The sequence below is a fragment of the Acipenser ruthenus genome, chromosome 33 (genome assembly GCF_902713425.1).
Source record: "Acipenser ruthenus chromosome 33, fAciRut3.2 maternal haplotype, whole genome shotgun sequence".
In the NCBI taxonomy this organism is placed as follows: domain Eukaryota; kingdom Metazoa; phylum Chordata; class Actinopteri; order Acipenseriformes; family Acipenseridae; genus Acipenser; species Acipenser ruthenus.
In genome coordinates this window covers 6,977,841-7,005,223 of record NC_081221.1, presented here as the reverse complement: position 1 = coordinate 7,005,223, position 27,383 = coordinate 6,977,841, and the positions used below count along the sequence as shown (strand labels likewise).

Here is a 27,383-nt window from a genome sequence, read left to right as displayed (position 1 = left end):
CAAGACATAAGCCTGACATAGAGACGTGCTCAAATTTGTTGGTACATCTCCACAAAAAACGAAGAATGCATAATTTTCTCTGAAATAACTTGAAACTGACAAAAGTAATTGGCATCCACCATTGTTTATTCCATATTTAATAGAAATCAGACTTTGCTTTTGATTTTTTATTCAACATAATATTGTAAATAAGAAAACAAATGAAAATGGCATGGACAAAAATGATGGGACCGCTAACCTAATATTTTGTTGCACAACCTTTAGAGGCAATCACTGCAATCAAACGTTTTCTGTAGCTCTCAATGAGACTTCTGTTAACAGGTAGTTTGGCCCACTCTTCCTGAGCAAACTGCTCCAGCTGTCCCGGATTCGATGGGTGCCTTCTCCAGTCTGCAAGTTTCAGCTCTTTCCATAGATGTTCGATAGGATTCAGATCAGGACTCATAGAAGGCCACTTCAGAATAGTTCAATGTTTTGTTCTTATCCATTCTTGGGTGCTTTTAGCTGTGTGTTTTGGGTCATTATCCTGTTGGAGGACCCATGACCTGCGACTGAGACAGAGCTTTCTGACACTGGGCAGTACGTTTCACTCCAGAATGCCTTGATAGTCTTGAGATTTCATTGTGCCCTGCACAGATTCAAGGCACCCTGTGCCAGGCGCAGCAAAGCAGCCCCAAAACATAACCGAGCCTCCTCCATGTTTCACTGTAGGTATGGTGTTCTTTTCTTTGAAAGCTTCATTTTTTCGTCTGTGAACATAGAGCTGATGTGACTTGCCAAAAAGCTCCAGTTTTGACTCATCTGTCCAAAGGACATTCGCCCAGAAGGATTGTGGCTTGTCAATATGCATTTTAGCAAATTCCAGTCTGGCTTTTTTATGTTTTTCTGTCAAAGGTGGAGTCCTCCTGGGTCTTCTTCCATGGAGCCCACTTTTGCTCAAAAAGCGACGGATGGTGCGATCAGAAACTGACGTACCTTCACCTTGGAGTTCAGCTTGTATCTCTTTGGCAGTTATCCTTGGTTCTTTTTCTACCATTCGCACTATCCTTCTGTTCAATCTGGGGTCGATCTTCCTCTTGCGGCCGCACCCAGGGAGGTTGGCTACAGTTCCATGGACCTTAAACTTCTTAATAATATTTGCAACTGTTGTCACAGGAACATCAAGCTGCTTGGAGATGGTCTTGTAGCCTTTACCTTTACCATGCTTGTCTATTATTTTCTTTCTGATCTCCTCAGACAACTCTCTCCTTTGCTTTCTCTGGTCCATGTTCAGTGTGGTGCACACAATGATACCAAACAGCACAGTGACTACTTTTCTCCATTTAAATAGGCTGAATGACTGATTACAAGATTGGAGACATATGTGATACTAATTAAAGAAACTAATTAGTTTGAAATATCACTATAATCCAATTATTTATTATCTTTTCTAAGGGGTACCAACAAATGTGTCCAGGCCATTTTAGAATATCTTTGTAGAATAAGCAATAATTCATCTCTTTTCACAGCTTCTTTGCTTTATTCTATGACATACCAAAGGCATGCAAGTATACATGATAAAATAGCTTTTTTTTTATCACTTTTCAGGAGGAATGAAGCATTATTTCAATGAGCTGTAAGGGTACCAACAAATTTGAGCACGTCTGTATGCTCCTGCAAGAGAGCCGGCTCTTTTGTACAGCGGTATCGACACTATGCTTCAAGGTGGGAGGACCAGGTTTCCATCCCACCTCTGCCTGTGAGAAACTCCAGCCTGCTGGAACCGAAAACGTTACAATACTAACACAATAACCGAACACTGTGGATTGCTACTGGCATGTATTTAACATGACTTAATATTAATATTACCCCTGATCATAATGCATTGATGCCAAAGGCTACGATTTGGCAGTAGCAGCTACTATTTTTTGAGGTTCTACTACGGCGCTACGTTGGAGGGTCATGTATAATACTACAATGTTTAATAAATAAATAAATGCTGGATACTCCCTTAACGTTTATGAAATATTATTTCAATATCATGTGTTTTTTTTTTTTTTTTTTTTTTTTTTTATGAATTAATGGTTCTTAATACTGTATTTCACTGACAGTTTATTGTGGCATTGACACTAAAATCTGAGCCGGGTTGCTTAATAACCGGTTTAGAAACTGAAACTGCCGCACAAATGTCGCCTTGATTTCATTATCAGTCGTCATTTAAACAAAAACTAAAGCAAAGTATGTTATGTATAGTTTCACTATTTTTGTATCAACTCAAAATTAAAATGAAGTATCACTTTCTGATACGGCATCAGTGATGCCACAGACACGGCAATTTGCTTAGTATACCGGTAGTGTTTAATGTAAAACTTACCAAGACTTCTCCCGTTTCTCAAACGCTTTTCTTGATCATTTCACTTGAGGACCCACATCAATGCGAGCAGCTTGCATTTGCTTCAAAATTGTTGGAACTGCAGTTGGTTTAAAATACGCTTTGTTTTTACATCCAGGCTCATCTCTGACATCATCATCGGTCTTTCTTCAAAACTATGTGTCGCGAAATGCACACTACATGTATGTAGTTGTACTGCCAGTTTGACACATACCACTGACTTACGGGTTGTTTGGTATTTTCTCTCCCATATGCGCTGCATTTTTTGGCTTTCGGAAAAGTGAATACTAATATTCTTTTGTTTGTTTACCTGATTGGAGCAACCAGCTACAACACAAATACGAGGCATTTTATTATTAAAAATTGGCTTGTCTCTGTGAATGTCAATCTGTCTTTTGTTCACCTTCTCCCTCTGTGATATTTTGTGGCTGCTTCAAAACCGAGACAGGAAGTTGCGCCCGTCACATTAAAATTCGCATTTAATTAAAAAAATGGTATTACTGCCAACAATTTTAAATCTCGTTTGGGAATACTTGTAAGTCATATGTTACGTTTCTTAAAAGTGGTTTGGAGGGTGTCATAGGCACTTTAAGGTCAGTGAATGCTAAACTTTTGGTAGTTCATCTAAAATCAGCAGGGGCGAGGGTCTTTAGTTTATATCAGGAATGCTAGCACAGTCAAATATCTTTAAAAACATATTTGTTTGAGTTTTCTTATTTTTGAGCTGGATTGACTGGCCAAGGGCTTTTTTGAGTTTTTATTGTAAAGTGCCCTGGGATGCCCTACATGAAGAGTGCATTCAGAACAGAAAATAGGAGACACTTTTTTACACAGAGAATCGTGAGGGTCTGGAACCAACTCCCCAGTAATGTTGTTGAAGCTGACACCCTGGGATCCTTCAAGAAGCTGCTTGATGAGATTCTGGGATCAATAAGCTACTAACAACCAAACAAGCAAGATGGGCCGAATGGCCTCCTCTCTTATGTTCTTATATAAAAGCAAACTGTATTGTAATAAACTGGAAATGGTCAATTTCAAATCAACCATGTACAACCCACTCCTAGTAACTTCCTTGAGATGCAAACAATTGGAACCCAACTTTCTTAACATGTTTTTTTGTTTGCTTTATTTTTCATTAGAAGCAGAAACAAATAAGATTTGCTTTTAATCAAATGAGAAAAAACAAGAGGCCACTTCTGCAACAGTATTTGTGCCTACACCTAAAAAACATTCTAACAACAAATGATCCTTTAGATTTACCAATGTGGTTTGGGCAGCAATAACTAATTATCAGCTTTAACATTTATTAAAACTAAATAAATAAATACTGCCTGTTTCATTCCTCTTACCTGAGTCGTTTTCCATTTTCGACAGTCTTCGTCTTGTTAAGAATGCCCGCCTTTTCCAGATTATTTGACTGAAAGAGAAATAATTATTTTTAATAAGACCCAAAAATACAGAAGCATATATTCCCAATAATATGAAATGTATTTGTTTACGACTGTAAGTCGCCCTGGATAAGGGCGTCTGCTAATAAATAAATAAAATAAAACTCACTTTCAATGTCACTGTCAGCTCACAACTCTCAACTATACTGGACTATATGGCACCCAATTATACCAGTACTTGCATCAGCTTGTACTTGCAGTGAACTGCTCCATACCTGGCCGTATTCTACTACTGCTCTTAAACTATTTTCTGTATCTTGTACTTGATTTTACTCTTATGGGTATCCGTACTCTTGTTCTTATCCATCTATCGTACTTACTACATGCTCTAAATGGACTTTACTCGTATAAGCAAATATTTTTACTATAAGCTCTTTGTCGAACTCGCTGTTAAATGTAATTATTTACTATATTCCTTATTTTGCTCTTATTTTAAATCAAATCTTATTTTCTACTGATTTTACTGTACTTTATAACTGCCCTTCTCTGTAATGTGATATTCTGTAATGTGATACTTTGTACTGTGATATTTTGTAACAACTGTAAGGTCTATGTAATGCTTTCATACAAAATTATTAAAGCAAGACTGTTGAGTTCCTTCTGCAAGTTATGTTCTTATAAGCATTCACAGGGCGTCTTTAAGGGCTGAGATCAGTAGACAGACAGAACAGACATGACTTTCACTACTCGGAGAACCGTGAGGAGCTTCCTCGGCGGTTTGGGAGCAAGATACCCATGAGAGCAAGAGGTTCCAGTATGGTTAGAACCGAAGAACATATAACACATGGAGAGTCCCTTTACTGCTCGGAGGACCACGTTCTAGTGGCCTGGGGAGACGCGGCTACCCATAGGGTCAGAAAGGTCGCAGACCTGGAATAAGAAAGATTTAGACAGGGCCGCCACCAGGTGGTCACGTGCCCCCAAGGAACCTGTGAATAGGAGACAGTTTAGAGGCCAGCGCTAAGGGGCTTTTTGCCCCTACAAGGTTTTGAGTGGTAGTAGAGGGGGTCAGGAGACGTGATATGAACGTCCTGCCTTGTGGGATGATGGGTATAGCATAATTGAAGTGTCCCAGGAGAAAGAGGAGAGCTCTCTTTTTTATTGTTTTTGCTCTTTGAAATGATTTAATGAGCTGACAAAGGTGCTCTAGTTTAGCAGGAGGAAGGCGGGCTTCGAATTGAATTGTATCCAGGGTAATTCCGAAGAACTCAAGGCAGTTGGTGGGGCCGACAGTTTTCTCTTCGGAGAGGGGGACACCCAGGATAGAGAAGAGTGTTCTTAGTTGTGTAATGGCTTGCACTGCGGGTTGAGAGGCTGGAGATATCAGGAGGAAGTGAGTCGAATATCTTGGGGCTGCTTTGTTTTAAAATGTACTTTTCTCCAGTCGTGTAACACATACGGAGCTGCACGTTCATTTACCTTTCTGTCCGTATGTATTAAATATTCTCACAAAGCATGAAACACAGGAGTGCAGAAATAAAGGAGATAAATTACATTATACCTAAAAGCCATGGGAGCAGTCGCATTGACGGCCACACAGACAACAACTGTATTTTCATTATACAGAATGGTATTCTACTTTATTATTTTTATTTACCAGTCCGCAATGTGTTTAGCTGTAATTAGTCTCTACTCTCTGCCTGTTTTTCAATAAGCCTTTTCAAAGGCTGGCGCCTGCAACCAGCTGTGCTGTTTTGTTCAGTCAATTAGCATCGGGACTTGTGGAAATAAATACCAGAGACCGCAAGAAAATATGGAGTTGATGTTTTGGATCAGATGGCACTGAAGTATTCCGTGAATGCTGGCTCCTGACGGTGGCCTGTTCAGGTGTTTTACAATGTATTGGACCTAGCAGCCATCAACTCCTGGGTACTTTACAAGGAATACACGGAGAAGAATTTACCAATGAGAGAATATATTTTACAGTTAGCACAGGAACTTCACAAGAATCATTTGGAACAGAGGGAGACTGCCAAGCGTGTACCCACAGCTGAAGCTGTCAACCCCGCTGAGAGCTGCAAGAGACGCCAATGCCAGGTTGGCAAGTGCAATAAAAATAAAACCTCGGGCAGCTGTGCCCTGTGCAGAAAGGCGGCGTGGAGAAGCACATTATCTGTGTTGATTGTGAACAGCCTTAGACTCGAGGTAAAGGAATACCATTTTGCTGAAAAAAAGAAAAATAAATTACTTTTTTTATAACTTCTTGTGCTGTGCGCTTCTGTAAAATGTTTTCTTCTGTTTATTTATCCTTGTTGTTCAGTTGCTTTTGCTCATCTGATAATAAACCGAATGCTGTTGAAAAGTTAAAAATGTATTGCTATCATTTCAGTTTTATAAATATGTATGTCCGATGTCTGTTCAGATGTTTATTTATTTACATTTTCTTGTTTTGATTTGTAAAATAAATGTTCATATGTATATAATATGCTTCGGTTGTTTAGATGTTTAGTAACGTACTCAATAAAAAAAAAATAATAATAATAATTACATCTGACTGTTTCTCCTTTCGTTGTACTATTTACAGTGTTTTGAATACAGCCGTCAGAAAGACTGCTGCGGGGCTTCTAGGTATGAGTATATCTCCGGTCCTTCTTGTGTTAAAGGCATCTGTGATGTCTGCTTTTGCTAGCCATGCCCCGTGCCCTGTTATTTAAATGCATTTGATGGCATCTGATAATGTAGTATATTGTAGTGATAACTGATCATGAGGAATAAGCGCATTGATGCTGCTGGTGGATTGGCCACGAGGAGTTGATAAATTGATAATCAGACGTTTCTTTCCTGATATCTTCCTTGTTGCTATGCCGATAGGGTTAATGCAGTATTCTGAAAATGGTGGGAGATGGGAAAGGCTGCAGGAGTTAGAGACGTGCAGATATTTGCAGTTTGTATTGAAACAGGATGACCTATTGAAGTTATTACAAATTTGCCTTTCTCCTGCAAATTTAATAGGTCGTCCGTATTTGTCCCTGTTATGGGAGGCAGCAGGAGGTGCAGATGTGTGGATCGGGATTGGTGATGAAAGCCGATTTCTGAAACAAAGAGGGGTCTTTGGATGCTGAGGGTTGCAGTGCTGGCAGCGCTGGCTGTTTTTGGGCAGAGATGTGTAGAATGCGCAGTGGATGCACAGACCCCACAAGCATGCGCTCGCAGGCCTCCAAAGACCTGGTTGAACAAATCATGATCGGGAGTGCCCCAGTTGATGATATGATTGCCCGATGCAAGGAAGGCTGCTGCCTTAGCTGAAAAAACTTTGATGATATTTGTAGAATATTGTCCCTCCGTAGCTCACTGAAAGCTCTATCACATATGACATATGCGTCCAACTACTCGCGGCGATGAGGAAATGCAGAGCACAGAATGTCCCGATAGACAGAAAATGCCACTATGAATTCACCCAGTGTAAGATCTTTTAACAGACGGGGGTCGCTGGATTTTAACGTGACAGACACATCTCCACAGTTTACGACACAGTGGTCAACGAATTTGTTTGTTGCAATGAAAATAGAAATTAGATTGATGTCTTTACCCTCGATGATTTGTTTACGGAGTGCAGCATTATTTAATTTGTTTAAATATCTCTTGATGAGTGATGGATAGGGTGACTGGAGTAGGTGTCTCAGTTTGCGTTACTCTCTTGATATCTTGTATTCCTGCTATGTGAAGCTGTGCAGGAAGGTGCTGCTGATGCTAAATCCACAGCTGGGCCCAGGTTGGGGGTAGTTACCGCAGAGCAGCTGTCGAGCTGGCCTCTGTTAGTGGCGCCACGGCGCTTAGTAGGTGGAAAGATGTGGAAACCCTGTTATAAATTGTTTGATTGAACCAATTAAACTTCCATCCAGATGCTGAAGTAGTTAATAATCTCATTTTACCTGTTAAACCTGGATGGAATGGCCCTCCTGGACCATGATTGGACACCCCCAACTCTTAGGCCAACAACTGTATTTGGCCTGCATATTTCTGTCAGCTGTTAAACGTTTAGGCATAATTCTAAATGCTTAACACTTGCCTAGTGTTTAAAACATTAAACTAAAATTGTACCGCCTCTACTAGTGAAAACTGGAAATTAATTTGAAATTATTTCGAAGTTTAGCAGTTCAATGTACATTAAAATTATACAGGTATTAATAAAAAAAATGCTGTCACCTTACCACTTCACATGTTGTGTTCAGTAAAATGAAAAAAAGAGCTTACACATTCACAGATATTATGGAATTATATCCTGGCCTTCAAGGGCAAAAAGCCACCAGCATTACCCAAATGTCTTAATTTGCACTTTTGCAATCATCTCCTGTGCCTTTGAACCATTCCAGTTCCTGAGTTCTATTTGGTCTCTAATGAAATAACAAAAACATAACGACATCATGTGCTGGAAGGGATACGTCAGCATATTTGCATGAAAGCACTGAGGTGTGTTTGAACTTTAGGAAGAGCCGTAAAAAATAAAAAAAATACAAGAGCTTACACCTGTAAAGCATGTAGCTAATTATGTTGAATGTGACTCTTACCTCTTTCCATATTGCATTTAAGGTGTATTGTTTCCTAGACTGATTTTTTCTTTTTTCTTTTGACAGGCTGTTGAACTCAAATGCCAATCAAATAGTTGTATAGTAGAGGCTACAAGCTTTCCATCATGTTATCTTATTTATCTAGTAGCAGTGACATTGCTATTTCACTGGATATTGGTCTAATTAGAGAGGAAATTTAACAGTGATTTGATACATTTGGGATTGCAGATCTTTACCTTTATACTGAATTCAAGGGTGGCCTTAATATTGAATGTTATTAAACAGGCCAAAAAAAGTCTAGTCTTTAAGGGGTGAAAACACTGGACATGTGTTATTGTACATTTTAATTAAGAACATGAGAACATAAGAAAGTTTACAAACGAGAGGAGGCCATTCAGCCCATCTTGCTCGTTTGGTTGTTAGCAGCTTATGGATCCCAGGGTGTCAGCTTCAACAACAATTATGGCATTCTCGTCACCATGCAGCAATACAATTAGTAAACCACATTTTAATATTTTTTTTAGTTAAATACTAACAGGTTGTGGGGTTTCAAGAGGGTTTCCATAACTCAAAGCCTCTTTTCCAAATTCAGACGACACATTTCTTCTGTGTGTAGGTAAACATTTCTAAAACAAAAAAAAGGAAAAATATACATACAGTTATAAGCATTTTGAACACTTGAGCATTTTTTAACAGTTAAAGCCTGATTTCTACCCTAATGGAATTTTTATAATTATTGTTAAACCCCCATTGTTCCCGAAATTATATAAAATTCAGAATTTCTAGAATTGTAGATCTGAAAAAAAAAATGTATATGTATATCTATAATATATAGCCAGAGCTGGCAATGGAACGTGCAAGAAGCATATATCCACACACACAGTCAACCTTGGTTAACTCGACTGGTGGATAATTTGACAGACGGTCTTGGTCCCGAATTTTCTTCATATAAAATATATGGATCCTGCCTCTTCATTTTTTTATTTGCCATTACACGTTACTCGTAACTCAACACTTATTACCGGTACTGAAGTGATAGAAACTATTAAAAAGACTAGTGGATTACTAGACACTGTCATTTCACGTGACTGACCACTGACTGGAAATGGATCGTTCATTCATTCGCAGCTACCAAGTGCAGCTGGTTACAGTGTCAGTTCATAATGAGTGAGAAGCGGAAAATTAGTTCTCGTTCAACTGGCTTTGAAGCTCAGGTTATTCGGGATAACAAGCTTGACAGCAGAACTTTCAAAGCACGTGTTTTTGCATGTGAAACAAATAGACAATGTTTGATTTCTGTGTGAAGCGAAGTTGTTTATTATTGTTTTTGTTCACTGAGTTAATTCCGTATAATGGACATTTATTAACATCTGCTATTTAAGTTGCAAAATTAGACAGTAAAAGCCAATACCTAATACTATTGTTAACAGTCTATGCACAATTCGTGGTTGGAGTGTTTTCGTAAAAATAACGCTGTATTAATTCTTATTTCAATCGAACTATACAAGTTGTACCGAGTTTGTACAGTACTGTATACTGTAACTTATTGTATTACTTGTATTGTAACACTTAAAATGTATTTGCTTACAATTGTAAGTCACCCTGGGTAAGGGCGTCTGCTAAGAAATAAATAATAATAATAATAATAATAATAATAATAATAATAACTGAGTCATTCACTGCAGTTCTTGCAACTGTTTTCATAAGGATATTTTACTAAAAAATAAACTTGTAAATACTGTAAATGTGTGAGTTCTGTTACTTATACGCATGTTAATGCCATTGGGCATGTGCACCCGTGGTTAACGCAACACCTTGGATAAGTTAACACTAAATCGCATCCCTGTGGGGTGTTGAGTTAACTGAGTTTGACTGAAGGTATATATATACAGTACTGTGTAAAAGTTTTAGGCAGGTGTGAAAAAATGCTGTAAAGTAAGAATGCTTTCAAAAATAGACATGTTAATAGATTATATTTATCAATTAACTAAATGCAAAGTGAGTGAACAGAAGAAAAATCTAAATCAAATCCATATTTGGTGTGACCACCCTTTGCCATGTGGCAAAAAGTTTTGTGGTCTGATGAAACTAAAATGGAACTTTTTGGCCTAAATGCAAAGCGTTATATTTGGCGCTAACCCAACAAAGCGCATCACCCAAAGAACACCATCCCTACTGTGAAGCATGGTGGTGGCAGCATCATGTTATGGGGATGTTTCTCATCGGCAGGGACTGGGGCACTTGTCAGGATAGAAGGGAAAATGAATGGAGCAAAGTACAGAGAAGTCCTGAGGAAAACCTGCTGCCCTCTGCAAGAAAGCTGAAACTGGGACGGAAGTTCATCTTTCAGCATGACAACGACCCAAAGCACACAGCCAAAGCTACACTAGAGTGGCTAAGGAACAAAAAGGTAAATGTCCTTGAGTGGCCCAGTCAGAGCCCTGACCTAAATCCAATCAAAAATTTGTGGCATGACTTGAAGGAACTTGACAGAGCTTGAACAGTTTTGTAAAGAAGAATGGTCAAATATTGCCAAATCAAGGTGTGCAAAGTTGGTAGAGACCTATCCCACAGACTCACAGCTGTAATTGCTGCCAAAGGTGCTTCCACCAAGTATTAACTCTGGGGGGTGGGGACTTATCCAATTATGATCTTTCAGTTTTGTATTTGTAATATATAATTTTTTTCTCAATAAAAACTGTTTTCCCTTAACAGTGTGGAGTATGGTGTGTAGATAAGTGGAAAAAAATCTTCATTTAAATGCATGAAAATCTGAGGCACTGACCCAACAAAATGTGAAAAAAGTTCAAGGGGGTGTAGACTTACTATAGCCACAATAGGCACTGTATATACGGCACAGAGAGCTAAGTATCGTTCTCATCAAAACTTTATAGATACTTGTATAGATAATGCAGTAGTTCCAATGGCTTTAAAATAAAACTAAGCGTAAACATGAAGACTAGTGAAGCAGAAAGATTAAATGTAAATCAGATATTAAAAGAGACTTCGTTTAAGGTAATGCAGGAAGCTAAATTAACATCGGCAAGACGAATTAGAGAAATAAGTAATGAAATAGAGATAGTAATAAATGACATAAATTGCATGTTCCCTCCATCAGAAATGAGACAGTTACTTCGTAAAGTAGACAACTTTGAGAACAAAACACTAGAACATTTGAACAACAAAAAGATAATGAAATTACACAAATTAAGAGGTCAACCGGGATTACAAAATAGAATAGGTCTAGAAAAAATTAAAATTTCAAATCATAACAAATCAGAGAATAGGGAAAACACTGCTGAAACACTTTCGAATAGAATGCTTAAGCAATGCGAGTATAAGAGTTATGACGACTACAACATAGTTCAAATAGAGAAGGACGGGAACTGTTTCTTTAGATGTTTAGGTGTAGTTTTATACGGTTCACAAAATGACCATCGAACAATTAGACATAATGTAATAGAACTAATGGAAAGCAATATAAAACAATATGAAATGTACATCGACTCAGTGACCCATATTGAAAAAATGAAATTAAGTGATGGGAGTATAGATTCTTGGGCTACAGAGGCAGAAGTTATGGCAGCTGTAGACCTCCTAAATAGGCCCATACACGTATACATAGACTTAAAGAATAAGGACTGTTTTAAATACGAAGGCACAATAGAATATATTAAAAATAAGAACGATCCAATTAATCTTTTATACAACAATAACCATTTCTCAGTTATTGTATTTAAAGACAATGAAACCGGAAGAAAATCTAAATACTGTGGCATAATTAAGAAAGATAACCAAAATAAATCTAAAACAGTAAAAATAAACCAGGTTAAAGTAAATAATAAAATGCAAAATAGAGAGTTAAACATGAATAGGACAGAGAATTCAAAACAGAAAGATAGGAGACCCAAAGATAGACATGGTACCAAATACACAAAAGATAAGACAGAAGACATAGTATTCAATTTATCAAGTAAAACTTTAACCACATCCCAAAAAGCGGTACTGAGTAAAGGACTTAAGTTTATACCGACTAAAAGATACATCGATAAAGATAAACTGGACACCGAATTAAAGGAGTGGGAGAGACGCATGAGATTAGCAGAATATTTTTTCAATGAAAATATCTCGGATTCAGAGGGTAATTATGAACATGGGATTAAGGTTAATAGTACAAGCACATGGACTCCTCCGGATGGAAGAGATAAATGGTTAGATATGTATATTGAAGTAGTTAAACAAGAAATAATAGTAGGACTAAAGAAAAGATGTAAACTTAATTTAACCAATATTGAAGAACAAGCTATGACTGAGTTGTTAAATGATGATGATATAATGATAAGACCAGCAGATAAAGGCTCAGGAATAGTGATAATGAACACAGATGACTATATGAAATCTGTAGAATGTGAATTAAATAATACTTATACATATGAAGAAGTTAAAAGCAATAAGATCAATAAATCGATAAAAGAGGTTAAGGAAATTGCGGAGAGACTATACAATAAAGGCATTATATCAAAAGTATTAAAAAAATACATGCAGCCACATAATGCAAGAACAGGCCTAGCAAGAGGAAATCCTAAAATGCACAAAGAAAATCACCCTATGCGAATGATAGTCAGTACAATTGATAATCCAACACACATAATAGCTGAAATAGCAGAAAAACAACTTAGGTCGCACGTTGAGAAATTACCAAGCTATGTTAAGGATACAACACAATTTTTAAAAAGACTTGAATCAATAAAACACAACCTTCCAGAGAATACAATTTTATTTTGCATGGATGTAAAATCCTTGTACCCAAGTGTCCCTCGTAAAGAAACTTTAGAAGCTTGTCAAAAAGCACTAGATAATAGACTAGATAAATCAATACCTACAGCAGAGGTACTGAACATGATCAACATAGTTTTAGAAAACAGTTATTTTACATTTGTTGATAGAATTACAAACAAAACGATGGTACCGCAATAGGATCTAAATTAGGAATGCATTTTGCCAGTACATACATGGGGAAATGGGAAGAACAATTACTTAGAAAATCAGAAAGAGAACCTTTAGAATACATTCGGTTTGTAGATGATATTTTTGGGGTTTGGACACATGGAGAAGAATCTCTTTTCCAGTTTCATAAAATGGCAAATGAAATACACAGTAATATTAAGGTGGACCTTCGATGGACAAGGAAAGAAATAGAATTTTTAGATACCATAGTAAAACTTGAAGAAGGTTCAATTGAGACTGACCTCTTCTGTAAACCTACTGACATGCACCAGTATTTACACATGTCCTCTGCACATCCGATACACACTAAAAGGGCAGTCCCTAAAGGTCTAGGAATAAGAATACGAAGAATATGCTCAAAAGAAAGTGACTATGTAAAACAAAGATATATATATATATATATATATATATATATATATATATATATACATATATATATATATATATATTTATATATATATATATATATATATATATATATATATATATATATATATATATTATGGGTGCATGTATTTTGATATCGATAATGTCAGAGACTTCCATTAAAGTGCTTAGGTGTCAAAGAATACTCCCCTCCTGTCCACTAGGCCATGTATTTTAACATTTATGTTTTTTAGCATTAAAACCTGTTAGTGAGTGAATGCTTGAAGTTATGGATAATATTATCAGTACCATAGCAGCTTGTTTAATTAGAAATCGGCACGTAAAGGTGTTGTTTCAGTGTTTTCTTCTGGAAGCGCTTAATACTGTCAGGTGTAGAATTACGTCCATGTTATCCTTGGGCCCAGGCAAAAAAATAATTCCTGGCTACGCCACTGTTCCTCTGATTGGCGAGGTTTAAAAAAAAAAAAAAGCGATGAACAAAATTCAGATATGTCGGCCTCTTTACAAGAAATTAGCAATGAAGGTATGAGGGCTATGTTACTTAGGTACAGTATTTTCACAGTTGACGGAGAGTAAAAAAAAATATATACAAGTTCAAACACAGTGCTCAAAACGGCATGCAATGTGCAGAGATGCATACATCCAAAAACATCAGCCAGACCATCCCGCTATCATGCAGGCTGCCATAAACAGGCAAGTAGCACATTCTGAGGAAGATGCTACCAGGCACTTAAAAAATCATTTAATTTTGGAAAGAAAAGTTCATTATATTTTGTTGATGCAGAAGTATTAAACTGCACAACTGTTATGTAAGAAAGGAGGAAAAAAATATTTGAAGATATTCAAAAAATACATCTGAACCAAATTGTATTTTTTTGTGTGCCCCTAAATTTTTCAGTGTGCGTCTATATTTTTTTAACTTAGACGCGCAGATTAGCGTAGAGCCCTGATCAACATCCTGTTTGTTTATGTCAGTGATAAATCTGATCCATTAATAATAACCGTGTGACTACCAATACGGAATGCTTTATACAGTTATTGCATAGATATAGTTTCTTACCAAAAAGATCAAATAAGTAGCTGTTATTTAAGAAAAACATTACTCACACACTTCCGAAACGTGTACCTATTTTGTTTTCGGTTAAATACAAATATTTTGTGAAGCACAAATATTTCCTTGGCAGAATTTACAAATTTCATTTTCTCCTGCTTGATAAAGAAATTCCACACAATGCTTTGCTTGGATGTCATGAAATATTTATGTTTATTTATCAGTTCGGATTTGGAGGACTGCACCTTTAAGTTTCGTTTTGGACTATTGTGTCTGCCATAGAGAGACCGGTGAACAATAAAGGCTGTGTTCCATTCCAAAACCTCGCCCCTATGCCCTACTCCTTTCAAAGTGATCACTTCCAAGAGTGATGACTTCAAAGGGAAGTAGGGTGTAGGGGGTGCAAAAGTGATTCAATTGGAACACACTTCAGCGTCATCATTCACGGCCAGTGAAAGGCGTCATCATTTGTCAGCGCTAGAAATGTGTATTTACTATGTACAACACTGTCTGTTACACTATTTTAAAGTTAATTTTATTGCCTTTCATTTGACCTAGAGAACGTATATGTAGCATAAACCAGTCAGAAGATAAACATAATAAAGTGAAAACAGTACAACTAGGCAGAATTAACCCGTGTACAAAGAGTTAAAAATGTAATTCCAATTATTATTCATTTTCTTAAGGGAGATTCAGCCAAACAGCAATACCAACATACAAGTTATCTTCTGCATTAACAGCAATATAATTATGTACACAACATAATACTAACCAATACAACGGAGATATGTAAATATACATTTAAAAATCAAATAATTAAAAGTGAATATAAATATTAAGAAATGTATTTAAAATTAAAACCCGTCATCAAATTCACTTGTCAGGGATATAGCCTGCAGTACTACACAATCTGTCATCTGACCCTGTAATAATTCAAATAAATGAGCTGAAAAATGCTGTTTCACGAGAACAAATTAGCTATCTAGTAATACAAATAGCCAACTAGCTTGTTAGCAAGCTATCCCTCAAGGTCTCATCTATAAGGAGTAACATAGCTTGCTATTTGTTTGTTTTTATTGACAATAGCAAGCTAAGAGAACGCAATAAATTTGTCTCAAACATTGATTTATTTATCTATCTGGGACACGTACAAGAATCACATGAGTGTTATTTATATGACTCAAGAAGCATTATAATATTGTTGTGTTATATGATTGTTAATTATATTTGTAGACAAACTCTGTCTTTCCTGGCTCCATCTTTGCGCTCTAAGACACAATGTTTGATGGGATTAACGCAAGTATTGCACGCAGGCAATAACAATGTGCATTAATAAATATCATATGGGAGATACTGAAATTGAAGAAGGGAACTATGAAAAGACCTAGGAGTTTATGTTGACTCAGAAATGTCTTCATCTAGACAATGTGGGGAAGCTATAAAAAAGGCCAACAAGATGCTCGGATATATTGTGAGAAGTGTTGAATTTAAATCAAGGAAAGTAATGTTAAAACTTTACAATGCATTAGTAAGACCTCACCTAGAATATTGCGTGCAGACACATGGCAAATGACATTTAATAGAGAAAAGTGTAAATTATTGCACGCAGGAAATAAAAATGTGCATTATAAATATCATATGGGAGATACTGAAATTGAAGAAGGGAACTATGAAAAAGACCTAGGAGTTTATGTTGACTCAGAAATGTCTTCATCTAGACAATGTCGGGAAGCTATAAAAAAGGCCAACAAGATGCTTGGATATATTGTGAGAACTGTTGAATTTAAATCAAGGGAAGTAATGTTAAAACTTTACAATACATTAGTAAGACCTCACCTAAAATATTGTGTTCAGTTCTGGTCACCTCGTTACAAAAAGGATATTGCTGCTCTAGAAAGAGTGCAAAGAAGAGCAACCAGAATTATCCCGGGTTTAAAAGGCATGTCTTATGCAGACAGGCTAAAAGAACTGAATCTATTCAGTCTTGAACAAAGAAGACTACGCGGTGATCTGATTCAAGCATTCAAAATCCTAAAAAGTATAGACAATGTCGACCCCGGGGACTTTTTTGACCTGAAAAAAGAAACAAGGACCAGGGGTCACAAATGGAGATTAGATAAAGGGGCATTCAGAACAGAAAATAGGAGGCACATTTTTACACAGAGAATTGTGAGGGTATGGAACCAACTCCCCAGTAAAGTTGTTGAAGCTGACACCCTGGGATCCTTCAAGAAGCTGCTTGATGAGATTCTGGGATCAATAAGCTACTAACAACCAAACGAGCAAGATAGGCTGAATGGCCTCCTCTCTTTTATAAACTTTCTTATGCTCTTATGTTCTTAATGCTTGGTGGGTTATAAAAAGAAAATCTCTTCCGCAGAAGCGCACAGTGCTTGTACACTTCGGGAACGCCCACTCAAAGGCCCCTTCGAAGGGACCATTTTATGTTCACTACGGATTGGAACACCCCTTAACATGACAGCCGTCCACTTCCGCCCTTCGATCTTCACTTCGTGGGGTGCATTGTCATGAATTGGAACACAGCCAAAGTTAGATCAAACCGGATGTGACAAAAAGGGATACACAAGAAAAGCGAGAGAAAGAGAAGCAGTAAGATTACCTATACCTTACCTATACTTTTATTTTATGTAAACTACGCTCTTCCGATTGAGAAAATAAATAAAACCTGAATTATTGGAACCCTTGCATCATCCTGAATCAATACAAGTACAACAACAACAACGGAATATGGCCACTTACAAATGAAAATGCACGCAAGCAACTAAAGACCATAGATTGAAAAAAAATGCATCGCAGTATCCAAAACTGTTTAATGATTAACTTTTACATTACTGTAGCTTGTCTCGTTCGCTTTGTTTTTGCTGCATTTTCATTATGTGAAACTGAAGGAAGTGCTGTGTAACTGCACAATAAAGACAGACTGATTTGGCATGCGAGAAAAAAATAAAAAAAAACAAATAAAAAAAAAATAACGCGGACTGTGACGGATAAACAAGTACAAATGCGGACTGATTTTATTCGTAATTTTTTATCATTACCTGAAAAAGACCCGGGTATCCGGTTCCAGATCTTCTACCCGTGCCAACCTCTAATATACACACAACCCAGAACGGCTATTTATATTGCCATCCATAATATTTACCTTAGATGCTAATATCTAAAAGAGTTTAAACATTGCATACGGCAGCCACACTCCCTTCGGAATTGCCTAGCTCTCCTGCCTCTTGAAAGAGCATTCTAAGCTTGTTCAGAAGAGTTTGTTTGCACTCACGGTGCCCTCCTGGTCCTGCGACCCCATGTGAGAGACTGGAGCAATCATCGTGTGCCGCCAATTCTCCATCGGCATTTTGCCATCTGGGTCAAATCCGTTCCTTATTCGTGGTTGGTTGGGGCGAGGATACAGCTAAGAGGAACAGAAGAATATAAAAAAGTTCAAGACTATTAAGCATAATACAATACAAACATCCACTTTGTGGAAACCACCACAAAAATGTATTTTAAAACCAAAAATAAGCCCCAACTAGAAGCTTTGCCAAATTAAAATCTCTGAACTCTTCAGAGATTTTAGGACTGATTGAAATCCATCCCAAATAGACTGACACAGTCTTTTGATACCAAGATTCCCCAACACACAGTTAAAACCTGTATCAGCAGAATAAAGAGCTATCAGTACAGTGCTTCAAATGGTCTCTGAGATGTGGCTTGTAAGATTGCTGCCACAGTTATGGTAATGAATGCCACACCATTGCTTATCTGGGCATGCCATTACCTGAGGTAAGGTCCATTGAGATTTTGATCCATCAGTCTTGTAGAAGTAGATCTGTCCATGCTCATCCTTTGACTTTATCCACTGTGATTTAAAACAATAAGTATAGTTATTAGTGATTTAAGTGGTTTTAAAACATGTGAAAAATAACTAGGTTATGGATCCAACCCGTCCTTAGCATACATTATATAAAAGTTCTGTAAAATTAAATAGGATCTAGTCCCAAGTTTTTATTTTTCCCCTCAATATACATATGTGTGTGTGTATGACTTTTATACATTATGTCATACTCATAACTAGAGAAAGACAGTAGCATGCTGATATTACCATTTATTGACCTGTTCCAATGCTGAACTCTGGTGACTGCCACTGCATTTCAAACACTTAAAAATAAATCGCAAACAGCTGAGATAGGGCAGAAATACAGAAACGCAGCCTGCTCCTCCAGACCACAGTCCAGTAACATGTCTGCATGCTATGAATATGCATGCAAAGGCAGCAGCCTAGCGGAGACAGCAATTATTATTAGATTATTAGTTTGCAGTTGAGAAACTCTAACCCCTATGCTATGGTGCAGTGTTGGGTTTGTCTTACAAGCTTACCTCAGTTTTTATTTTGAATGACAGAATTATTCATGTGAACTCTTTTTAACTATCAAAGCGTAACATTAAAATTGTATGTTCCTACAGCCGTTTAGGTGCTGGGATTTCCAATTGAACTTATTTAAAATGTATAAAATATAAAAGGACAATATGAAAATATATGTAGAGTCAAATTATAACACAGATGTAATTATGGAAAACCTATAACATAATTTTTGACCCTAAATAAGTTTGTTACAGCACAATTGCAGAAGCCATTACTGGAGTGCATTCCCGAATGGATATATATATAGTTTATTTTTACCTGTTCTTGGGTGTAATTGCTTGTATAGCACATTTGTCCATCCTTGTCTATCTCGCTTGACCAGCCCTCCGGCATGTCTGCATCGAGTTTAACCTGGGGGATCCGGTCTCTCTTGACTGTGGAATAGTTTTCGAGTAACAAATTCGGAGAGACCTCCACATCCTGCTTTTCAGAGAATGTAAGATAATCCTCTTCTGGAAGGGGTTGCTGGAAACGAGTACATATAGGGTTATTTATAAACTTGCCTTTTTATTTGTTAGTCATGACAGACAGGAACTCTGACAGTGTTTTGGAATGGCTTTGGTCTGTCTGAATATTTTGTTTTGGAAGGCCTGAATTGCACTACAAAATGTTTGCCCACGACTTACACATACCTGTACATTATGGGCCTGTATCCACTATGGCACAATAGATATCAGACCTGTGCTCAATTATAATTACCGGATTCTGCAGAGTCAACGCCCAGTTGTGTGTACGTGGGGGTGGGGGGCGGTTAACATGTCTCAGGCAGAGGTGAAATCACAGGTATTATTACAGGGTGAATGTTTTTAACATTACATTTATAATTAGGCATGATTAAAATTCAAAGGCAGATCATAGTAGCACAGCCATGATAAAGGATCAAGAAGTGCAGTTAACATATTTAATGACTGGTGAAATACAATTCAAAGCTGCTGCAGTATGTCCACTGTTTTGTCACTTCATATATTTTCACAAAACAAACTTTAAGGGTCCAGTGTCCAGTGCAAAACCACTTCATGAAAACCACATTTGTAGGTGAAAAATGCTAAAATAAAAGTCGCTACATTTAAAAAAATATATATATATAAACACGTGAAATTTTTGGTCCACTAAAATAAATGGATCTACATAATTTCTGCAAGTAAGAAATTGCAGGGCCCAGTGTGAAAACACAACACAAAATAATAAATTAACACCCAAAGTAGCACTATAGCATTAAAGTGTTCAATACAAACTGGTGCCTGAGTTACTAGAGTTTCAGTGGCTTAAAAAATGGATTGTAGCGTAACAGGAACAGGAAAGCGTAATCAATCAGACTGCAGAGTCTGCATCACCTGATCCAACACCACCGAACTCCATGTCTTCGTTATCTGAACCCTAACCCTAACCCTGAATCATTCAAAGCACAGAGCAACTACTTCTACGCAGTTTTTTCTATTCATGTGCGTCACGATATTTCCTCTCAGGCATTATTTGCTTATGGTAATTAAAAAACTGATTTTAATGGTGAAAATTTTGACTTTCAGGTAAAAGTTGGGGTGGGGCAATTGTTCAAACTGGGGCGCTGACTCTGCAGAATCCGGTATAATTACAATTACAGTAGCGTGGTTTGCTGAAATTACAATGACAATGATTGATGTAACTTTAAAAAAAAAAGGATGGTGAGTAAGTAGATTCAAGAAAATGCACAGAGTCCTTTTCTTCACTCAGTTGTTAGGTTTATTGAAATATGCAGGGAGTCTGGTCCCAGGTACAGGACAAACAGAATACTCATTCTTACAATTGTTGCATGACATTAAATACCCTTCTGTATAGATGGTCCACCTCCTCTTTCTCTGACACTTAACCAATAGAAAAGGTACAACTCATTATCCTGTTACCATATATTTCATTTAGTGTGAGTGTGTGTGTGTGTGTCTGTGTGACGACCTCTGAACTCAATGCATTCTTCAGACCCCTGGTGCCACAAAGGTCCATACATCTGTTTTTTGTCATCTTCCTTGTTCCTATCTCTCCGTTTTGCCTGAGACCCTTTGATCCCAGTGGCATTATCTCTTTGGATCTCTCTGAAGTCTTAGAGCCTGGCTCCTTCTGGTCCCCTGAAGACTAGCTTTATGACCCCCTCATAAACCAGCTGTATATTCTAAGTTATACCCCAGTGAGGGCAAACGTCTTTCATGTCAGGGCTGGAGGTCAAAGGACTTGTTTGTACAGCCTTGTGCTGCTGGCCAGTCATTTGCTTTGATACAACAGAATCCTTTTCAGTTGTCATAACTTCAGGGTAACTTCTCTACCATATTGCCTTCAATTTACTTCTAATGTGCAGTTGTTTAAGTATAGTTAAATATACGTTAACTTGGTGTTTTTCTCAGCTCTCTGCTACCATCCATTGCTCAATGAAGCTGCTATTATTTCTTGCTTGCTCGGAGTCAATGCAGTGCAAGTATCTATATACCCAGAGTATATAGCCAGCCTTCATTTATTACAGCAGTGCTTGCATTTTTGGAACTAACAGTTTTTTCTATCCAATGTTAAATCACTTTTCAGAAAAATAACATGAATACAGCCGTCATTCCTCATGCGTAGCAAACTGCTATTCAATACTTGTTCCATGTTTTCCAACAATGATATTTTGTTCAATTACAATTACAATGCAGTAATTGCAATTAGAATTACAATTATACTACAAAGTAACATACATAGCTCCACACATTAACATGCTTACTCTATTTATTCTACCAAGCAGTAATCACAAGTACAAATACAGAAACATACTAGACAACTTTTTCATTACCATAAACTTAAACAAATGGAGTCACTAAAAGTGGTTGAAAATATTAAAATAATGTTTGCTCAATATAAAACACTACAAGGAACTGCAAACGATTAAGCCTGGAAAGGTGTTTAATTGAACTGTAATTGATCAATTATATGGTACTCTTAATTACAACTATGACACAGGGGTGCCAAGGTTAAAGTACAATTAGAACTACATTGTAATTGCAATTCATTATATATTACTGTGGCAAAGTGGTTTGCAGTGCGCAGGTGTAGGGGTGATGCAATGCTCAAGGCAATGACAAACAACAAAGTACTGGTGAAATGGTGGTTTATTTATAATCCAAAGTCTGATGACAACAGTAAAGAATAATGAGAACTGGCAATCACAACGATGTGTATTGCTCAGTTAAATCCACAGGTTCAGTCTCGAAACAATACACACGGTATTTAAACACACACAGTTAACACAAACACGGTCACAAGTCCAAAGTGAGTACTGTAGTGCTCGTGGTGAAAATACAATTTATTGTGAACAAGTGTAGTGTTGTCTGGATTTTGTGCTGGCCTGTAGCGACAGCTCCGGATCGTGTTAGCCGTCTAATAACAACAAACAAGTAGATTTTAAACAAGACAAAACAAACAAAGAACACTCACGTAAACAATTACATTCTCCTTCCAGTTCAGCATTAACCATACAAAGGAACAGATCACCTCGCTACATCCCCTTATGTACCGTCAATCACGTTCACTTTCTAGATGGCCGACTTCCACCTAACCCTGGGAATTAATTGTCTGGCCATCCAATCCAGGGCACTCTGTTCCCTTTACACTGTGTCCTCACAGGTCGAGATGAAGATCTGTCACCAAGAATCATTCTGTCTCTGTCACATATCCCACCGCTCAGAGTGGAGCTGAAGAAACACTAGGCTAAATTACTCCCCACCCCCCCCCACCCCCACCCCCCGGGAAAAAGAATCCGCATTTTGGTGTTCTTTCCCTGCACGGTGGATCATATGATACATGAAGGGCTGCAATGCCAGATACCACTGAGTTATCCGGGTATTGCTGTCCTTCATTGTGCTTAACCACTTGAGTGGGGCGAGGTCTGTGATGAGATCGAATAAATGTCCCAGCAAGTAGTATCGTAAAGAGTGAGTATCCCAAACACTTCTTTTCGACCACGTATTAGCGCTCCCGGGGTAGCATCTTTTTGCTGAGGTACATGACAGGGTGTTCTACTCTGTCTACTGTTTGGGACAAAACCGCACCCAAACCAACATCCGACGCATTGGTGTGGAGCACGAGTCTCTTGGTGAAATCTGGTGTGATGAGAGTGGGGGCCTGGCACAGTCTCTGCTTAATTATATCAAACGCCCCCTGACATTCTACTGACCACTTAATCAAATTTGGAGTGCTCTTTTTAGTGACGTCAACTAAGGGATTGACCACTGTGGCATACTCTGAGATGAATCTTTGGTTAATAACTGACCAACCCCAGTACAGACCTCACCTGAGCCTTGGTTTTGGGGATTGCCACTTCCATCAAAGCCTGGACTTTGTTGAAAACGGGGTTCACCCATCCATTTCACATAATGAATCACAAATATTGAGTTTCTGTTTTGGCAAACGCACATTTTTTCAAGTTAGCTGTCAGCGGGGCTACCAATAGAGACTGAAGGACGGTCGTGATCCTAGCCAAATGCTCTCCATAGGTTGAGCTGTAAATAACTGCATTGTCAATATACGCTGCCGCATACTCACGATGTGGGTGTAAGACCTGGTCCATCAGTCTCTGAAAGGCAGCAGGCACACCATGTAGCCCAAATGACATTATTTTAAAGTGAAACAGCCCTTCAGGAGTTGAAAATGTGGATTTATCTCTAGAGCTGTGGGTTAATGGGATCTGCCAGTATCCCTTCGTCAGGTCCAGAGTGGCGATAAACCTAGCTGTTCCCAGTCTATCAAGAAGCTTGTCGACCCGTGGCATGGGGTAGGCATCGAACTTGGCAATAGCGTTTATCTTACGGAAGTCAACGCAGAAGCGGTTGGTTCCATCCTTTATGGCCACTATCGAAAATCGCGGAAGGTTCCTGGAAGGTTCAGTCACCCCAAGTTCGAGCATTGCCCATACCTCTTTGCTAACGCCACTTCGTCGACTTTCTGGGATCCGGTATGGTCTCTCTCGTACCGTGACGCCTGAGGGAGTGATAATAGCATATTCAACAAGGTTAGTTCTACCGGGCAAGTCAGAAAAAACAAAACTGAACTCCTCAATTAACTTACTCAGCTCCCATTGCTGGTCTGGAACCAATTGTTCCCCCATCAGAATGATTTTTGTGGTAGGAGTCTCTGGACAGGGGCCTAAATCATCCTCTATGTTGCCTGGGGCTATAAGCAAGACCTCCCTTGCCTGCCAGGGCTTTAATAAATTTACATGATAAATTTCCTGTTCATTATGGCAATCGGGCTGTCTAATTTCATAATTGACCTTTACTATAGCCCGAATCACCTCATATGGCCCCTGCCATTTAGCACACAGTTTTGATTCCGACGAGGGAAGAAGCAGCATTACTTTGTCTCCTGGTCTAAAGGTCCAAATTCATGCGTCTTTATTGCAATGCTGCTGTTACCGGTGCTGAGCCGATCTGAGATTGTCCTGATCTCTCAGTAGGAGCACATACTGCACTACATTTTTGGACGAACCTTTGCGCTCCTCCCATCCCTCTCTCAACAGATCGAGAATGCCGCAAGGCTGTCGGTCATACAAGAGCTTGAAGGGGGGGAATCCTGTAGAACTCTGTAGCACCTCTCTCACTGCAAAAAGGAGGTAGGGGAGAAGCGATGCCCAATGTTTTTGCTCTTGGCTCACAAATCGTCTCAGCATCTGCTTTAAGGTCTGATTAAAGTGCTCCACCAAACCACCTGTCTGTGGTTGATAAACAGATGTCCTGATGGGACATATTCTTTAATATTTTGTAAACTTGCTGTAACGTGTTAGACAGAAAGTTAGTTCCATGATCAGTCAAGATTTCCTTGGGGATCCCTACTCTAGCAATAATCTGCACTAATGGCTATTGCAGATGCACTAGTGGACCTCAATGGAACTGCTTCCGGGTATCACATTGCATAATCTACCACTACTAATATATGCATATACCCAGAATCAGAAGGTAGCAAAGGGCCCATTATGTCCATTGCAATGCATTCAAAGGGGGTGGAAATAATCAGCAGTGGGACCAAAGTGGCGGGGCGCACTGGACCCGGCGCTACTCTCTGGCAGTCTGGGCATGTGGCGACAGCTGGCCCCAGCTGGGGTAGATTCATTGCCCCTGACCCGCTGCCTTATCAGCAGCGGGACAGATATGTAACCCCAGGCGCCATCCCACAGGACATACCGCCCAGCTGTGCTCCCCAGCAATAAGTGCAACGTGGCGGCATGTTATTTGGCATCGGAAGCAGGTAAGAGACGGGGAAATGGTCGGGAGGGGCCTTGTATTGTTGATGTGGTTGTCGGTAATGTGAGTACCCATGCATTAGTGGACTCAGGGTGTGAGCAGACCTTAATTTGGACAGCTGTCTTGGGCGGTGTGTCGTGGCAGCCACAAAGTCAGGTGGCGATCTCCTGTATCCATGGAGACGCGGCGGCATACCCCACACTAAAAGCATATATATCCGTAGGACCGATACAGCTTCACCTCGTAGTGGGGGAGGTGGAAAGGCTACCACACCCAGTAATTCTGGGCCTGGACTGACCAGAGCATAAACAATTAATTAAAAATACAGTCCTGACTGCACATGTAAACGTGGCAGATAAACGGGGGGAAATGATTGGTGAGATTTTCCCCTTACAAGCTGACTTGTTTTCTTCCCTTTTTCATCCTAGAAAAACAAAGAAAGAGAGACGGATCGAAAAATGGGAAGGTGCATCAATGAGACAAGATTGGGGCCTGGTGGGAGAGAGATTGGATGGTATCAAATGCCACTCAAAGGGAGTCGGTGCAAAGTGTGACCATGAGGGCGAGGTTACTGGGCCATCCAGGGCAGATGTTACTCTGGCTCCTCTCAATATACCGGACATGTGGGACCAAAGCACGGACCTAGTGTGGGGCCAGAGCAACGACCTCACACTGGTGCACGCTTGGGGACAGGTCTGGTCTATTGAAGGTAAGGATGTTAAAGGCACTGGGGCACTAGTATATCCACACTTTATCAAGGGGCAATTAATGTATAGGGTAAACCCTGCCACGGGCACAGGTCAGCCTGTAACACAATTGATGGCTACCCTGTCTCGTCGGCCCGAGATCATGAGGCTGGCACATGATATCCTTTTTCCTGATATTTTTCAGACAATATTCAAATGACATCTTGCAAACAAATAACTATACAAATCCCACTGTAATGCTATTAAAATAGCATGTTATTCATTTAAATTTTATTAAAACTAGAAAATGTTCTGAAAATGACTGCACAGCAAGCATTCAAGTTAACTAATGTAAGCACGTCAATTAGTGATCGCTTTATTTATGTTGTATAAGCATCTTATTAAGCATCTGATTAAAAGTGTAGCATGGTGTCTAAATAGGCGTGTTTTAACTCCAATGTTTAAATTTAAATGAAAAGTTTATCAATTAAATACATGATCATGGAACTAACTTCTTGTCTCAAACGTTACAGCAGGTGTATAAAATATTAAAAGTATATCCCATCCGGACATCTGCTTACGTTTTAATTTGGGATGCACCGAACCTCATCTCAAAAGATTCAGCCGAGTACCGAACCGAATACCGAATCTACAAAAACTGTCAAGAAAACTGCTGAATGAAAAACAGACTGGCAGCTACTAACAAGGGACGCACACAATCTATTATTTTGAGCCTTTTAGTTCATAGTATTTTTATTTCCGAATGGAAATATATCCCTGAATAAGATTTCACTTTGAAACTTACACAATTTACCGCTAGCCCCCTCCCCGCATATAACAGAAACATAAAAATACAGAACCTTTACAAGAAAGGAGAGCTGCATCTTTGCCATAACCCACTATTTTGTTTAATGACGTTTCAACCTGTGTCACCTGATCTGAGAGAAGGGTTGCCAACAGGCTCCAGAATCTCAGGACACTAAGGCAGGTCAGGTTTTGTAACTCACCTCTCTAAACTGCAATGTATTCAGTAAAGTGAGTGTGAATTGTGCGAACTGTCGCTAAATTAATTGAACTGTCAGACCTATACAGCAGCTGATTGGCTTTCTGTGTCTCTGACTGGGTGGGACTATGTGAAGCAAGAAATATTAAACACATAGAAACTTTACCTGCTGCCACAAGGTTAAATGAAAGAGTGCAGGTGACTGCAAAGTTATCAATAATAATGGTGTTGCGCTATTTTCATAGATATTG

The 27,383-nt window shown here is 38.6% G+C and overlaps 1 protein-coding gene across 2 annotated transcripts in view; it reads right to left on the bottom strand.

Annotated features, from left to right (window-relative positions):
* The window catches only part of LOC117433471 (rho GTPase-activating protein 12-like), a 109,202-nt gene that overhangs the window by 19,760 nt on the left and 62,059 nt on the right, over nucleotides 1-27,383 (bottom strand). For both annotated transcript variants that reach the window (XM_034055760.3, XM_034055762.3), the window contains 5 exons: nucleotides 19,466-19,672; nucleotides 18,563-18,643; nucleotides 18,065-18,196; nucleotides 8,864-8,953; nucleotides 3,721-3,788 (listed from right to left, as the gene is read on the bottom strand). In XM_034055760.3, coding sequence (XP_033911651.3) covers nucleotides 3,721-3,788; nucleotides 8,864-8,953; nucleotides 18,065-18,196; nucleotides 18,563-18,643; nucleotides 19,466-19,672 — 578 coding nt within the window. The remainder of the gene's footprint in view (nucleotides 1-3,720; nucleotides 3,789-8,863; nucleotides 8,954-18,064; nucleotides 18,197-18,562; nucleotides 18,644-19,465; nucleotides 19,673-27,383) is intronic.